Here is a 17,719-nt window from a genome sequence, read left to right on the forward strand (position 1 = left end):
TTTGAACATGGTTCAACTCTCCATGACGTTGACTTCACAACACGTTTCGTTATCTTTTTTTCAGTCCATGGTGTAACACGATGTTCCAATGTTCCTGTAAATTTAAATAAATAATACTTAGTAAATTATATGATAAGTTACGAATTTAAAGAAATAATACCTGCATGGTTTCTTTTCTTGTAGTACCATTGTTGAATAGAGGCTTGAAAAAACTCCATTAACATAGTAATGGGTAATTTCCGGGAATGACGACTTAGAGCGTTGATTGATTCTGCACTATTAGACGTCATGAAACCATATCTTGCTCCAAGTTGGTATACTCTTGACCATCTTTCAAACCCGACATCTTCTAGTGTTTGAGCACACTGAGGCAAAACACGTCTTAAACAATTTATATGCTTATTAAAATCCACTTCCCGATAAGCTTTTACAGCCTTCCAGTATGTCCATTTGTGATTTTTTATACCAGCAGACATTGATTTTAGATTTCTATATAAATGAACACCACAAAATCCATGAAAAGCATCTGGGAAACACCTTCTAACAGTGTTGTCAATTGAGTTTGCCCTATCGAATATGATTGTCAGATTACTAATAGGACCTATGCAATCCCTAAGATGCCCCATAAACCATGTCCATGAATCAGATGTTTCAAATTTGCCAACCCCGTAAGCTATTGGTAGTATCCCAATGTTAGCATCCATGGTTACTGCTAATAAGTTTACTCCAAGGTATCGACCTTTTAAATGTGCTCCGTCAACTATAATAACTAGGCGCATGCAAGTAATAAATGAACGAATCTACAAAATCATATACATAAGAAATATAATCATTTAAATGTGAAATGCATGTAACTAACAAAAATGAGTCAACAAAATTATATTGATTTACTAACCGCAGCACCAATGGCGATAAACAACAACTCAAAGCGTCCATCTCTATCTGTTTTGATATGAGTTACCGACCCAGGATTTTTCAGCTTTAAATTGTGACAATAAGCTGGCAGTTGGGCAAACGATGCTTCTGGCGACCCCCTCAACAATTCCAAGGCATAACATTTGGCTCTCCAAGCTTGAGAATATGAGATACTAATCTTGAACCGAGAATTCATGTCAGTCATAATTTCATGTCCCCGATATACCCTGCCATTCAAAAACATTAACTCAGCCAGAAAACCACTCAACACCTTTTTGTTTGCCTGTCTATGGTGAGGAAAAACTTGGGTTCTTGAACATGTATGTTTATCAATAAAATTCCTAACTTGAAACATTTCGCAATCTTTTATCCTCTTTGCAATCATACGCCACGTACAGTTTTTGTACATCATACACCTTGTTTCGAAACGATCTTTGCTTGATTTGTTAACTTTTAGTTGATAGCCATCTTCCACACATTTCGTATACAAAGCTATCTTCAAGTCTTCCTTTGTATCAAATCAATCATCTTTCTTGATACGAATAATTTTTGTGTAACAATCAACTGCTATTTTTACCAACTCTTCTTCCGGTATCTGAAGTAATTCTGGCATATTCCAGTTATACTCCCGTGGAATTTTCTTCGGGGATTTCTTCTTCCTCTTTTTCTTCTTCAGGGTTATATGAATTACAGAATGGATATTCAACATGTTCATTCACAGTCGTAACTTCCTCCTCATTATCATCAACAACATCTTCCTCGACAGTGGCTGTTTCATCATCAAAATTCGGGTATTGACCAATATCAAAATCATTACACGTAGGGTCTGTTTCTTCTTCTGAAACATCATCAAAATCCGAGTATTGACCAAGATCAAAGTCCGGGTATTGACCAAGATCAAATTTCGAATACCGACTAGTACTCACAATTTTTTCTGTTGGTTCATCATTGTCTAACTGGTTAATACGAAAACCGGAATTTGGTGCTGAAAGTTGATTGGGATTTGGATTAGGGAAAGGTTGTGGGTTTTGAGATTGTGTTTGGTATTGGAAATGTGGTGAAACAAAATTTTCTTGGTGATGAAATTGTGGTGGAACCATTAAATTTTAAGCACCATAAACTGGGGTTGAAAAACTTAGTTGATTACTACCCGCTACTGACCCAACTTCACTACTTCTAGGTTCAACAACATACAATGTAACATCATCTTGCGAAACACTAATGTAAGCAATGAATCGTTCAACATCTTCATTGTCGGTTAACAAATAAACTTTACCTTTTCTCTGATAAGATAGCCTAAATCCACTTAAGGGCTCTAGATTCAATTTATTTGCAACACGTAATTTTAGAGTTTCATAAGTTAACTTTTTTAATGACAGTTTTAGTTGAAGATTCATGGGTAAAGGCATATATTGTAAAACACCATGAACATTCTCCCATGACCCTCCAAAACACAAATCTATCCAAACATGATCAACATTAGATGATTTCATTATTATGAATTAATTTACTAAACAAACGAGCTGGGAAACTAAAACCTGTTGCCGGATGGGGAAGGATGTCGTTGGATATAGGAACGGATGTCGCCGGAGAGAGTGATAGATGGAGATGGAATGAGTTACGATTTAGGGATTTAGGTTATGAGTTGATGCTGCTGCGTAGTAGTTATATACTCATTTGTGTTGCGAAACTAAAACATGTTGCGAATTTGAAATTCAGTGATGCGTTAGTCAGAATCGCGTTGCGATAGTCAGAATCGCGTTGCGATCACATATTATTGCGTTGCGATAGTCAGAATCTCGTTGCGATAATCAGAATCGCGTTGCGATCACGTATTATCACGTTGCGATAGTCATAATCGCGTTACGATCACGTGTTATCGCGTTGCGATTTACATATTCGCATTGCGATTTACATATTCGCATTGCGATTATCTAAAATCGCAACGCGGATTTCGAAAATCGCAATGCGATGGTCTAAATCGCGTTGCGAATCTGGAAACTGAATTGCGATAACGGAGATCGCATTGCGATTTTGTTGGTCATTTTGGCAAATCGTAAAAAAGTTAGTTAAAATCGTATATTATAAGGAATTTTCGGTCACTGAGATTATTATCTTAAAAGAATTATCTAAATAGTTAAAACCAACTTAGGGCAACAACTAAAAAATGTATAAACATTTCAAATATAATATGTAGTACTATTGCATTTCAAAAGATATTTAGACTAATCATGTATTTGATGGTGATAATATGGAGTATTATTACATTTTAATAACAATATATATGATTTAAACAAATAAACTATTTATTATCATTATGGTTAACTTTTAAAAAAAATTCTTTTAAAAGAATTCATTATTTTAATTTTTTTTTGGTTAGATAACTAATTGCACCAAAAAAAATAGATAATTAAACAAAAAGCTTAAACATGATATTGTATATAAATCCAAAGTTAGATACCAAAAGATCTATTTGTCCAATCTAAAAAAATTATATTAGTTGACGGAGAATATAAAATATATATTTTATTTTATTTTATTTTAAAAAATAGTGGTATTTTAGGATTTGTCCTTCGCTTCCCCGCAAAAACAAGCCGACCCCGCCTGCTGTCTATTCTTTTCCCATCTACTGTATAACTTATTTTGTCAATTTTGGTAAAATTTTCTATATTGGAAAAGAAAAACAGAGGGAAGGAAGAGCATGCAATCGCCGGTGAATATTTGCAGGTACCTCCGCCGACTCGTGACAGCTTTCTGTTAATCTTCTCGGACGAGATCGAATGAGGTTGCCGATTCTTTCGATCTTTTATCTTTTATTCCATTATCATTAGATTTCGCGTGGCGAATTCATGAATTTATCTCCTTTCTCTTTATATCTCCATATTACCTAAATATTATTGCCCTCTTATGCCCATTTCCTGATTTTAGTTGTTCTTCGATGTTTTGGTATTTTCGTCTTGGGGTATATAAATTCTGATACAATTAAATCGTTCAATATTTTTATGCTTTCTTATTGTGAATTCCGTTGGTGTTTCACTTTTTATCGGTTGCTGTTTTATGATCCATCTCGGTCTGTTATATTTCAAAGAAACTGATTAATGAGATCTGAAAAGGACTTGATCATTTAGAAGCTGAAAAATTAACATCGATACATTCATTAAATACTTGCTCTCTGCTGCTTTTCTGGTTATTTTCTAATGGTCTTTTTTTCTTCTGGGCTTATTTTTCAGGTTCTCATGGTTGCAAAATAACTGCAATTTGTTCAATTGATTAACATTAAACGTGCCAATTTTGAAGCCCGAGCTACTTATATTATCCGAATTTGCCATTATTTCCTGTTATTAGTGATGATCATTTTGTTCTAATTAAAGTCTGGGAGTTTGTTTTTGGTGGAAAATTTGTTTTTGTTACCGATGGCTGTGAGTTACTTGGCAATCTCAACAGTGTCCACAACTTTAAGCTTCATAGTTCTTCAAGTTTGGGCAGAATTTTCACTCGATAAACTTCAGAATGATGGGTTAATTAGTGAGAATTTTATTCATACTGAAAATGTTGACCGTGCACTTGAGCTTCTTTTAGGCTCTTATACCTCCTTGGCTCTGCTGGCAAATTTTGTGCTCAATGTATTTATTCTACTCATCCTCTCTCTAAAGGTCAGTTTAATCTTTTTCCATGAGCTTTAATGTATTTGAAATTTTGGCTTTACAATAATATAAATCCCTTGCAATGGTTATTTGTGTTAAGATATGGATTTAACAATGATTTTCTTTTTAAGATCCTTCAATGCATGATTCTAACTTGAAGCAGTACTTTCAGCAATGTACATGACAAATTAATTAAAGATAAATATGTTTGAGCAATGTACACCCTGCTTTGTAAAAATTGGTTAGTACTTTGGAAGAATCGTTTTGAAAGGATAAACAATTAAACACATGATTGGAACTTTAATTCTCAGTCTTCTTATTTATTATGTTTATGTTATTTATCTTCATGGTATTGTGTTTTTTCTTTGACTAAAAAAGGGAATGTTAAATGGAATAACCACTGATTGTTAAAGTGAATTTATTTTATTTTATTTTTATAGAACCTTGTCCAATTACTGTGGTTTCTGTTTTCTTTGTGCAGACTGTTTTTTTTGGCGAGTTATACCCCTTAGAAACTCGGAAGTTAGTAGAACGCCTAATCAACTATGTTATCTACAAGGTAAATGTTTTAAATAGTTTGGTTGCTCCTTGCTCTTGCTTGTGCAAGCCTCCTGCTTCCAGACAGTACCCCCCAAATTTTCTTCTGAGTACCAGTTCTGCATCTGTAGAACAATGGGTGCTGCTGTATTGTTAGTACTGAATTGAATAACTGAACAAAATAAATTGCTTAGCCAAAAAGAAAAAAGAAGGTAAATATTTTGTGTCAGTTTCCGTAAGTTGCCTCCTGTTTGATAACTGATAGTTTTATGGTAAATATCATGTTTGAAATTGCTTATGCATTTCTGATTATTTCAATCATAAATTATCTAGACTGGTTTCTAGGGTTATTTTCTTGTGAGGTTCATATTTCAATTTCCTTCTTCAATAATGCTGATAAATATTGATGATTTTTCACACAGGGGACCTTTCTACCATTAGTAATTCCACCAACAGTATTCCAAGCAGGCCTTTGGTCAGTTTGGTTAATTGTTATATGTTGTCTAAAGGTATATAAATGTAATTTGTTATGGAGGTCTTATTTTTAGCTCGCATTGGAAGCAATTGAATTGCCTTTTTTGCATCCTAAAATTTTGTTGAGCAAATGGTACAGATGTTTCAAGCTTTGGCCCGGGATAGATTTGAGCGTTTGAATGACTCCCCTTCTGCTACACCATGGCAATACTTTCGTGTCTTTTCCGTGTTTCTTTTTTCCCTCTCCTTCAATTTATTTTGGTATTGCTCTATTTCTTACTTTTCTTGAATTAGGAGAATCTTTCATAAACACCCTTTTGGATTTGCAAGTAGTGCAACACAAAAACATTTTTGTCTGAGTAGCTACCAAGCCTCTAGGAGTGAATGTTTGTTATTAATTTCATTACTTTTTGTATACCCTTTCAAATGTAGTGACCAAGAGAAGTAAATTATCTGTTTTTTACAATCCTGCTCTGGCATTTCCTCATTTCATGCAGGCAATTAAGCTTTTCACTCTTATCTAAACTATTTAAGTTACTTTGTGGGTTCATTTCAGGATTTGGCTGAGCTTTATGTTATACAAAACAGTGAATTCATCCATGTTTTTGCTGTTGTTTTTTGAGCCTCTAAGTATCGCTTTTGAGACCATGCAGGTATCCTTATTGAATGCTTTTTTCTTTTTTTTTTCTGTTGGGGGGGGGGCAATTTTTGTGATAAATATGTTCATTCTGAATGTTCTGGAATACAGTTATCTGTGGAAGTTATTGGATCATGGTTTGATGAGGTGCTCTTTGTTGTATCTACTATTCTTTGTAGGCTATACTGGTTCATGGGTTTCAGCTGCTTGAAATATCACTTCATTCAATGAGGAACAATGCTGATTGCCAAAGAGAAAAACTTTTTGATTTATCAGCTGCAGGTATTTACATTTTCCTTTTATATTTGAATGTGATATTCAGTGTGTTGATAGGTTGGCTGTTATCAATGATTCTCCAATTGTGAAGTTCATGGCTTGTAAAGTCTTGTTTTAAGCTGCAAATGTAAGGGTTTCATTCTTTCATCATCATTCACGTTAAACTAATCTAGCCTGTATAATAGTAAGGCCATATGAATAAGTTGAAATGGCATTTTTTTTCCTTACATGTCTGAGTGTGGCTCAATATCTGATTCGTTCAGATTAGAAAGTTTATATCTTTGGTTCTCTGTAATTGCTAAACCTTTCTAGGCTTGAATGTTATTTCACACTTTCATGAGTTTCTTTCCTCATTAATTCATAAGTTTGTTGCATTCCTTTGCTATGTAACCTTTTCCTTTTTTAGAATGGTTGTTTTCTTATTTGGTCATCTGGCTGAAAATATAAGGTTCTTTCTTGTTAATATTTTCTATTTGTTCTCTTCTCTATCTGCCCACACTTCTTCTTTTAACTATTGCAGGTTCATTTTGGGAATGGAAGGGCATTCTTATTCGCAATCTGGGTTTCTTCCTTGACACGGCAACACTGTTAATGGCAGTTGGACACTATGTTCTTATTTGGTGGCTCCATGGCATGGCATTCCATCTCGTGGATGCAGTTCTGTTCTTGAATATACGTGTAAATGTTCTGTTGTTCTTTATGTTATTTTACAGCTCAATATATCCAGAAGTTGACATCCCAATGCACATTATTTCTATTCACAAATTCAATATTTTTTTATTAGGCTTTACTAAGTTCAATTGTGAAGCGTATAAAGAGATTTATTAAATTGAGAATGGCATTTGGGGCTCTTCATGGAGCACTGCCTGATGCAACATCTGAAGAGATACGAGCATATGATGATGAATGTGCCATATGTCGGGTATGGTATGGTCTTTATTGTGCCTTGTCAGGATTTTTACTGATTTCTGAATGTCTAACTAACTTCACAATGCTCAGGAACCTATGGCCAAAGCTAAAAAGCTTCACTGTAATCACCTTTTTCATCTTGCATGCTTGAGATCCTGGTATGGTTATATGATATTATGAAGCTTGTTTTGTGTTATCTCCGGTGTGTGTGGATGAACCTAATGCTGGATATTAACATACCATGCCAGGTTGGACCAAGGCTTAAATGAAGTTTACTCGTGTCCCACATGTAGGAAGCCACTTTTCCTGGGAAGAAGAGAAAATGAGGCAAATTCTCGCTCTGCAGAATCCTTAAGTGATGAGCAGTTGGCCCGTCAGATAAATTCTGGTCTAAATCGACCAAATATGCCTGCTCTACATGCAGGAGTATTCCCTAATCAAATGCAGAATGCAGGAGGTGGGCCTTGGAGGTACTGTTCTGCCAAATTTTTCTTCATAGCTTGGCTTGGAATAAAAGCCTGTGATACCTTGTGGTATAACTAATTCATCCATTGTTGTTATTGAGGATGTGAAAGCTGGTGTCGTAGCTTGTTGGAAGGGTTACTCTGTTGTACCTTCTGTTTGGACAGTCAATGAAGAAGTTCATATTGAGATGGGAAACATTTACTCTTCCTGATTATCAATTGAATTCCCTTATTTTATTTAGTTGGTAATAGTCATTCCTTGTTAGTTATGTTTGGCGGAATGATATGGAGGGCTTCTGAAAGAGAAAGGTTCCTTCAGTTTTTGGAAAGGAGTAAATGACATCATGTGCATTATTTCTTCTGTTGGTTTAAACGAGGGAGAGGAGATTATAAGTTTCCGATGCCTTGAGAATTGATTCTGATTTTTATTGCAAATCAAGTAGTCGAACAACTATTTAGAAACAGGTTGCAAAACGTTTCACTAATCATTCTACTTCAGCTTGCTCATCAGAATATGTTTTATTTGCCCTTTGCAGGAGTGCGGGATTGGATTCTGAATGGTTTCATTCTTGGCCAAACCAGAATGTTGATGAAGCTGGTCCTTCTGCCGATACGAGATCAGTTGGACTAGGGAGAGTTCATATGATGATGAGGCATCTTGCATCTGTTGGAGAAACTTATGCTCATACTGCTCTAGAAGATACTGCTTGGAGCCTTTGGCCCATGAACCCATCTCAGGCTGCTGCATCTACTTCAACCATTCCTCCAATTGTCGGTGGAAGATACCCCAGAAACACTGGAAATTTACATATTAGGACTTCTGCACGAACAGCAAATGACGGTGTAGTAAATATACTTGCCATGGCCGAGACTGTACGGGAGGTTTTGCCGCATGTCCCAGATGAGCTTATTTTTCAGGTACTGATAGGATCTACTGCATTAGATTAAGGTTTTTAGTATACAACTCTAAATTGTTTCTGTTTAGCTGGTTTATCACCCTTTCGGGGGAGGGGGAAGATTACTCACAGGGTATTAACTCCGTCCCTGTTTTCTATTTCAACGGAATTTGCAGGATTTGCAGAGAACAAATTCTGTTACGGTTACTGTGAATAATCTTCTCCAAACGTGACGATGCATCGAATTTTCTCGGGGACATGAACAGTGGGCAAAGACGGATGGTCCCTCTGTATATATATATAAAAGGCAGGTTTTAGTGAGAATCTGATGTTATTATGGAAAAAGAGAAGGGTTAAAGACATATATGTATGTTTGTATATATATACACACAATGTGTTTTGTTGTGAAAAATAAAGGTGGTAAGTTTAGTATTGGTGGGTCAATGCATTGGGGATTGATGCCGCCATTCCTAATCCACAGGAGAGTGTGGATCCATTTGGTGGCAGTGGTACCTCTGCCCCCCCCCCCCAAACACTGTAGTATTATTATGTAACTATTCACATGTTTAAGAAACTATTAATCAATTTATTTTTTATTGAATATTACTGAATTATAGATTGATAGGATTATATCTTAGCTTTATAAGCAATTAAACCATTACATCGTGAGCTGATACATGAGGCATTGTCGTGAATGACCATTTTTGTTAATGTGGTTAAAGTGACATCATTATCGTTTTGGTATGAATATATTCATGTTTTAAAAAAATATTGTTTTTAGGATTATATATATATATATATTTATTTATTTATTTGTGTATTGATTTTGTTATTGAACTTTTAAACGGTTTAGTTTTAAACTTTGGTTTTTTTATCGTTGTTGATAGGAGATTGTTGTTATCGATCACCATCTGTGATATAATCATATAACTGATATTTGCATTTATTTTTTCTTATTGGATTTTTTTTTCATATAAAAATTTGAAACACATTTTGAATTTTTTTTATTGTCATATGATGAGATAAGTTTTGAGATATATTTTTTTTTTCTGAAATAATATTTCTCTTCATTGAAATTTTCAAAACACCTAACCTTTCAAATTCGATAAAGTCCTCAAACTACAAAAAATTGAGGATTTTTGTTTATTTTTTGAGTTTGTAAAAAGTTTTAAAGATTCTAAAGCACATAAAGATTATATAAGGAAATGTACAAACAGATTTGATCGTATCGGTAAACAAACCATAACATGAGATTAAGCTATTGAAAAACTACCGACAAATCGCAAATCAGACTCGAACAATTCGAAAAGCTATCAATGAATGCAAATCGAGTACCTAAATTAAATTCGAGTGTCCAAAGTAGGGAAGATCAACAAGATATCATATAAGCATCATCTTGATCAATCGTGACAATGACAAATCAACCCTTAAAAAGATAAATGAAAAAAAGGTCAAACGACCGAAAAACGTGTCAAAAACAAAAGAAAATAAAAAAAAACAAAAGAAAATAGATGTACGGCACAAGAAAAAAAGAAGACAATAAAAATATCGACGATCGGCAACTAACATTATAATTGATGTCGTCGTCGGTTAACAAAAAGAAAAAAAATAAATAAGTAGCACACCAATAAAAGAAAACTCCTAAAATAAAATATTCTTAACATATATTCTAATATAATTTAAGGTTATAAGTTGTTTTATCCTTTACTTTTATAACCTACTATAAAAAATATTATAGTTTAGATTATTATTTGATATATAACATATATAAAAAAATATTGTATATAATTTATTTATTTTAGTTATGCATTTTAAAATTGAAACTCTAAATCATTTTCTCGAATAATTCTTGCTTAGAAAAAGAGAAGAAAAATTTTACTTATAATAAGTATTGAATTCACGGTCTAGAGAGATGAATAATGTCCATTGAGAATTTTTATTAACATGTTCTAGAAATTATTAATTTAAAATAATACAAATAATAGTAAAATAGGTAAATCGTAATACACCGCCATGTATCAAAACTTTTCTTTATAAAGTGTGATAAAATTTAATTGTTATTAATTTTTATTATATACTAATTTAATAGATTACACTCACTTTACATAATTACCCCTTCGTTTCACATAACCAAGCATCGAAAACAATTAATTAATACTCCGTAGTCTACTGTATGTTATTCAATAGGGTTTTCTTTATTTGGATCGTTTGGTAATAGTAACCGTCACCAAAAGTTTAACTTTTGATCCAAGTAACCGACACATCCCATTAACTACAAACTATAACTATATCAAAAACCCTCGCTTGATCCTGATCTCCTCCTCCTCCTCCTTCACAAGAGCAGCCAAAGAGAAAACCGCTGAAAGAAGAAGCCAAGGACGAGATGACGAAGAGATACACAATTTTGCAGAAGAAACTGAAAGAACTTGAATCCCAACTAAACCAAGTGCTTTCTCTTCCACTAAACACCCAATGCCACCAAAGTCTCTCCCAAGACATCCAACTGCGCTTCCTTTTCTTGAACAATCTTTTGTCCGCCGAAGTCGTTTCTCGCCCGAGAAACCCTTTCCACTTGCAACACATCGCCGAGAGGTTGTTGGAACTCGAAGCCGCTTTCAAGGAGTGGGATGGTTTTCAATCTTCGGCCCCCGACCACGTCGAACAGGGTTCGCCTTGTTCTTGCACCGAGTCTTGCCTCAACGACGAAGGCGAAGCGGCGGAGGCGGCCGAGGAGGGTTCTTCTGAGTTGATCAGCTTGTCCCACTTGGAACAAGCTGTAGAGGCCTCGACGGAGTTGCGTTTGGTGGCCGGTCTGGATTTCGAAGGTTTTAAGGAACAGGATGAGATGGAACATGTTGTGAAGAAGGAGATGAGCGATGAAGAAGATTCGGTTGAGGCGAGGAAGACAAGCATGGTTAAAGGAGAAGAGAGGAGTGGAGTTTGGTTTGGTAAGAGTTTGGCAATTGGAGTACTCATTGGTATGATTTTGATGGCTGTTTTGATGGTGAGATTTTATGGGTGCTGCCTTTGTTATGAGGGTGCTGATTATACCGACTCCCTTACGCCTACTTAGACGCTGATTTCTATTGAGATTTGAGGTTGAAATTCACCATTTATTTCTACTATTATTTCTAGATGCTGAAATCTGGTAATTTTAGCAGCTCGCATTTATGGACAACCATTTATTTGTACTATTATTTTAGCAAAGAGTTAAAGTGGTGCACTATATAAAAGCTTGGATGGAGGAATGATTCATAAATATGCTCGTCTTATATCTAAGTTCTAAAAAAACTGACATGTGACATTAATTAAAGAATATTTTAAGTTCTTAGATGAAAAAAAATTGAATACTTTAAGTACCTATTTTGATTAAAAAATACTTTAGGTATTTATTTTGACCAAAAAGATAATTTTAGATGCTTATTTTGACTAAAAATATTTTAATACCAAAATAAAAAAGATGACATACTTTAAGTACTTATTTGTTATATAAGTTTTATTGATATTGATTTATTAATTAATTAATCTAAATTTTATATTATAAATAGTCTTTTAACTTGATTTATTGTATTTGTAATGACAGAATTTAAATCTTAGACATTTATAAGTGAATGTCTCATAATAAGTAATTTCCGGATACTTTAATATTTAGTCATTGAATTTATCCCTTTGACTTTTTTATTTATTAATTCTAGTGCAATCATTTACATTTTTAATCACATATTAAGTTAAAATTTTCTAATAAAAATATTAATAATATTAACGAATATCTTACTAAAAGAGTAAAAGATTTAATTTTTTAATTTTAAAATACAGATATTAAGGGTGTTTGGTTTTAGAAAATATAGACTATTTTTATTTTCATTTTCTTAGAAAATAGAAAATGTTGAAGAAAACATGTTTGGTTGTAAAATTAGAAAATGATTTTTGGAAAATGAAAACAAAAATAAGTGAAAATATGAAAACATAAGAAAATATTTTCGGTATTTTCATTAAGATTGTTTTGAAATTTTGCAAAATAAGGAAACATGATATCTAGATTTTAGCTTAACTTACACAAGTTTAAACCATTCTAAAAATAATTTTTTGATTTAATGATATTAGAAGCCCTCAAACTTTTATAAAAAAATCAATATGGTCCCTAAACGTTTTTTACACTCAATGTAGTCCTTAAATTAAATTTTTAAATAATTTAACTTTGTAGTATTTTTTATATTTAATGTATTGAATATCTTAATAATTTTTTATATTTTGTATTTTAATCTAAATAAATTTTTAATTTTTAAATTAAATAAGTTCTCAAACTTTTTTAATATTCAATTAAGCTCATCTACCACATCATTGTCCATCAAGTACTACCACAACAATATTGTGAACTGTCACATCAAAATTGTAGATTGACATGTAAGTATATGAACTGTCATGTAAGCGTCGTGATTGTCAACGTTTGATTCCTCTATTTAAAGGGTTAGATTAATTTTTTATAAGTTTAAGGATCATATTTGGTGCAAACAACGTTCAGGGATTACACTAATAAATTTTTCCCAAATGTTTGAGGGTCTCAATTACCACTAAACATATTTTTTTATGTTAATGATACTTTTTTGTGCTATTGCTTATAGAAAAATTTTGTGTACTTTTATATTAGAAAATTTTACATCGCTTAACGAGCAACGATGATCACCACTAACAACGAACATCATTAATTTAATTTATAAAAATTTAAATTCTAAAGAACTCAACGTATAATTATAAATTAGTTAAAATTTAAAAATAAAATATTTAAAATAAAGGGTAACCTATACTAGTGACAACCTAACTATTGCCTCTTTTCATTTTGACCAATATTTTTGAAATTTTATCAATCAAGTCACTCAACTATTTAAATGCATTAAATTAAGTCACTTACCGTTAATATTTAAAGGAGAAGCTGATGTGACAGTTGAAATATTTTGTATAATTACACATTTTGTCACTATTACTTATATATTCCATCAATTTGGTCCTAATTTTAATAAATTAAAATAAATTTAACCTTCAAATCTTTAATTTAAATTTTTTTAGAAGTTATAACATATTCTATATTTATAACAAAACAAAATTTTTACTAGAAATTCCATTTATAGTTCTCATAAGCATATGTCATTGGTACCATAACCTCTTTTGATTTTAAGGAAAATATAGTTGATTAGCCCATGCATATAAAGTTCAATGGACAAAATTTTTATCCTACTACGATTTGTAAATGACATTATACTAGAAAAAGGTGATATAGTCTAACCTGTAAAAAAAGAAATTTTTATCCAATAAATTTCTAATAGAAAAATGTGATATATATTTCTTTCACGTTTCACTCAGTCTTCCTTTAAAATTTTAAAAACTCATCTCATACCATAAAATTTTATGTCCATCTTTAATAAAAGTTTATATTGATAAGATTCTCGGTGGACTTAGCATGGAAAATATTGCACTAAGAGATTGACCTATATAAAAAGGGCAATAAATTTAGTTTGCTTTAAATTTAATATCATAAATTATTGCTTGACTTATTCAATTTTTTAGAAAAAGGGTTTTGTTATAAATTCTATTTTTGTTATAAATATAGAATATGTCGAAACTTTTAAAATTAAAATAAATTAAAATGAAAAGTTGAATTTTGGGTCATTATACATGTCACCATTTGATTTGAGGGTTAAGTTTATTTTAATTTATTAAAATTAGGACCAAATTGATAAAATATATAAGTAACAGTGACCAAATGTGTAATTATACTAAATACTTTAACTGTCACATCAGCTTCTTCATTAAATATTAACAGGGAGTGGCTTAAATAAATGCATTTAAATTGTTGAGTGATTTGATTGATAAAATTTCAAAAATTTTGGTCAAAATGAAAATGGGCAATAGTTAGGTGGTCATTGGTATAATTTACCCTTTATTTTAAATAATTTATCTTTAAATTTTTAACTAATTTATAATTATATGTTGAGTCCTTTAGAATGTAATTTTTTATAAATTAAATTAATGATGTTTGTCATTAATAGTGCTCATTGCTGCTTGTCGAGCATAGAAAAATCATCCTTTTAAATTTAATTGATGCCTAATATACATTAACACTATATTTTTATTATAAACTAAAATAAAATTTGTGTTATGAGATTTCTTATCAGCTGTATTGTTTTATATTACATAATTCACAAGTTAAATTTTTGTAATGATTTTTTTTAATAATTATAGTTTAATTTTATTATTTAATAGCTATTTGTTTATTTCTATTTAAAAAAATAGATACAACATACACTTTTATTATTTTAATTTTGAATTAAAGTTTTAATTTATATTAACCAAACATGTTTTTTAATTTTCAAAAAGTTAAAAATGAAAACAATTTTCTGGAAAAAAATATTTTCTTGAACCAAACCGACTATAAATCTTAAAATTTATCAAAACAATATTTTAAACTAAATCATACTTGTATGGTGTTGTAGTGATATTAGTTTCTAAAAAGTAGGTACGGCCAATATAACAATGGACAACTAGGCCCAAACCGACTATAAATCTTAAAATTTATCAAAACAATATTTTAAACTAAATCATACTTGTATGGTGTTGTATGGTGTTGTATAAATCATACTTGTATGGTGTTGTAGTGATATTAGTTTCTAAAAAGTTTAAATAAAAATATTTTTTTTAGTAAAACTAATCACCTCAAAGTAAATTTTAAGTTATTGTAGCAAATATCGTAAATCTATAAATAAACTTCTATTAGCCTTATTAGGCTAATTAATTAAATTGTTTGCCTTACTGGGAAAAAAACCCGCTGAATTGCACACTGAACGAGCCCGCTCACATGTACCCTATCATGGTCTTAAAGATAGCTTTCATTTTATCATTGTATTGAAGTTATAAATAATTAGAAATAAAGGATGAAGCTTTAGAATCCGAAGAAGAACTAAAAAGAATTAAGTATGAGATTCGTATTCGATGAATTTTGATCCAGTCGATTCTTATGTAATGTTTTTAAAAGAAAAAAATTGGATGCGGGTTAGAGCTTTTAAGAATAAGATCAAGTGAGATCAAGTTTAGAGTAGAAAATTCTAAACTCAATTTGCACTTTCATATTGAATTTTCAAACTTCGCCTTAAGGAAATCATAACTTGTTTTTTTTAGTACAAAGTGGTTGAAAACCAACTAGTTATTATATTTAAGGTAAATTATATATTTCATTAATGACTGTAGTAGGATGATCGAGTGCTTATAATTAAATGATTGAGAGTATTTAAAACATATATTATTTTGTAATAAAATTACCTAATTATAATTAGAGGATAGAATTTAGAAAGTATGTTATAATTGAGAAATGATGTGAATATTTTAGTTTTGTGAATTTAATTTTGCTTTGTAACTAGGCATAATGAAATCGAAGTTTCTAATTGCGAAATTTGTGGTCCACTATCATGGAAATACAGGACGCAACCTGGAAGGTGATTTTTAATGTCTAAAAATCAAATCAACTTACCTAGCACGTTGATTAATTAAATTATTTTGGTTCATTCGGTTTACACTACAAAGTTTCTCTAATGAGTAACGGAAAGTGACAAACCACGCTGTAATTGATTTCTATAATCACTCACCAAATAATAATAATAATAATAATAATAATAATAATAATAATAATAATAATAATAATAATAATAATAATAGTAATTTGGGTTTATTTTATTTGTCTGTGAAAGTTGGAAGATCCAGCTCAGATTCTAAATTTACTAGACAAAACAAAAGTATGTTTGTCAAAGTCAAATAAAGCCGCTTCGAGCATGTCGAATTAATTAATTTGGTTAATTAAGTTAGGTATTAAGTCATAATATTGCTAGCAGCTAATAATTAAATGAGTTAGTGAATAACGTGGCGCAATCGTGGGAGTGAAAAAGAAACAATATGGTATATAATTATATATGTATGTACCGAACCAACGTATTCCGTTCAACCTCCGGCAATCTACCTATGCCGATTGGCTTGCGTGAAAGCCCAACTATGGTCAATGTTATTTATGCAAGACTCTCAACAACACGAAAATGACATACAATACTAAATTGAAAATGTACGCACATGATTGTGATGGGACGTTTTATTTATAATCTCGTGACTTGAAATGTTTATTTTTATAATAAATATTACAAAAACAATAACAAAATCCTATTCCCATACGTAATGGAATAAAGGAGAGATAAAGTAGTAGGTTACCTCAAACTTGTTCACAGAAATTAAGGGTGCGTTTGTTTCAAAGAACGTAAGATTACTAATGAGAATAAAATATTATCAGGAAGGATTATTGAGAATGTTGTATTTTATGGTTGATTTAGTAGGAATGTAAGATTATCGTGTTTGGTTAAAGGAATAAAAGATTATTGGAATGTATATTTTACCAAATTGTTCTTATTATATATTTATTTTTTTAACAAGTTGAATTCTAGTATCATATTACTATAATTAATTTATATATATTTTTTTAAAAATTTTAAATTCATAAAATTTATATAATTTTTTTACAAAATTAAAAAGATAAATAGGTTTAATGAAAGGGTGAAATTTTATTTTAACCTCTGAACTTCATATAAAATTTAATTATGGATTTTTTTGTAATCTAAAATAGTTTAAGGATAAATTTATAGTTTAACATTCGTAGAATTTTTATTATTCAACGACAGAAGAAATATAAATTTGAAGAATTTTTTTTTAAGAGCATTTTAGTCCAAAACGTCGGTAATCCAATAATACCTAAGGGAAAGAGTAATTACATTCCCGATACTATACCCCAAAAAATTCACTGTTGATAATAAAATATTACCGAGAATAAAATTATCGGCCAATTAAACGAGGGAACGAGGATTCCATTTTCCGGTAATCAAGAATGCGGTCAACCAAACGGCCGGGCAAGTCACTGTGAATTGGGGTTGCTCAAACTGA

The 17,719-nt window shown here is 31.3% G+C and overlaps 1 protein-coding gene across 1 annotated transcript; it reads left to right on the top strand.

Annotated features, from left to right (window-relative positions):
- The first annotated feature begins 3,534 nt into the window (after positions 1 to 3,534).
- On the top strand, positions 3,535 to 9,090 carry LOC120174237 (E3 ubiquitin protein ligase RIN2-like). Its single transcript, XM_039181155.1, has 13 exons — positions 3,535 to 3,700; positions 4,146 to 4,568; positions 5,041 to 5,118; positions 5,519 to 5,605; positions 5,710 to 5,831; positions 6,127 to 6,223; positions 6,387 to 6,489; positions 7,004 to 7,161; positions 7,268 to 7,405; positions 7,483 to 7,550; positions 7,641 to 7,862; positions 8,393 to 8,774; positions 8,929 to 9,090. The coding sequence occupies exons 2-13, from the start codon at positions 4,329 to 4,331 to the stop codon at positions 8,983 to 8,985; spliced, it is 1,752 nt and encodes a 583-aa protein (XP_039037086.1). The 5' UTR covers positions 3,535 to 3,700; positions 4,146 to 4,328; the 3' UTR covers positions 8,986 to 9,090.
- The last annotated feature ends 8,629 nt before the right edge of the window (positions 9,091 to 17,719 follow it).

The sequence above is a fragment of the Hibiscus syriacus genome, unplaced genomic scaffold, assembly GCF_006381635.1.
Source record: "Hibiscus syriacus cultivar Baekdansim isolate YM2019G1 unplaced genomic scaffold, ASM638163v2 tig00112044_pilon, whole genome shotgun sequence".
In the NCBI taxonomy this organism is placed as follows: domain Eukaryota; kingdom Viridiplantae; phylum Streptophyta; class Magnoliopsida; order Malvales; family Malvaceae; genus Hibiscus; species Hibiscus syriacus.

What these genes read in the sequence shown, in the direction of transcription:
- LOC120174237 (XM_039181155.1), top strand. Translation starts at nt 4,329, where the DNA reads ATGGCTGTGAGTTACTTGGCAATCTCAACAGTGTCCACAACTTTAAGC. An exon ending in TACTCATCCTCTCTCTAAAG is followed by an intron (nt 4,569 to 5,040) that starts GTCAGTTTAATC and finishes TTCTTTGTGCAG; the next exon opens with ACTGTTTTTTTTGGCGAGTT. An exon ending in TCGCTTTTGAGACCATGCAG is followed by an intron (nt 6,224 to 6,386) that starts GTATCCTTATTG and finishes TATTCTTTGTAG; the next exon opens with GCTATACTGGTTCATGGGTT.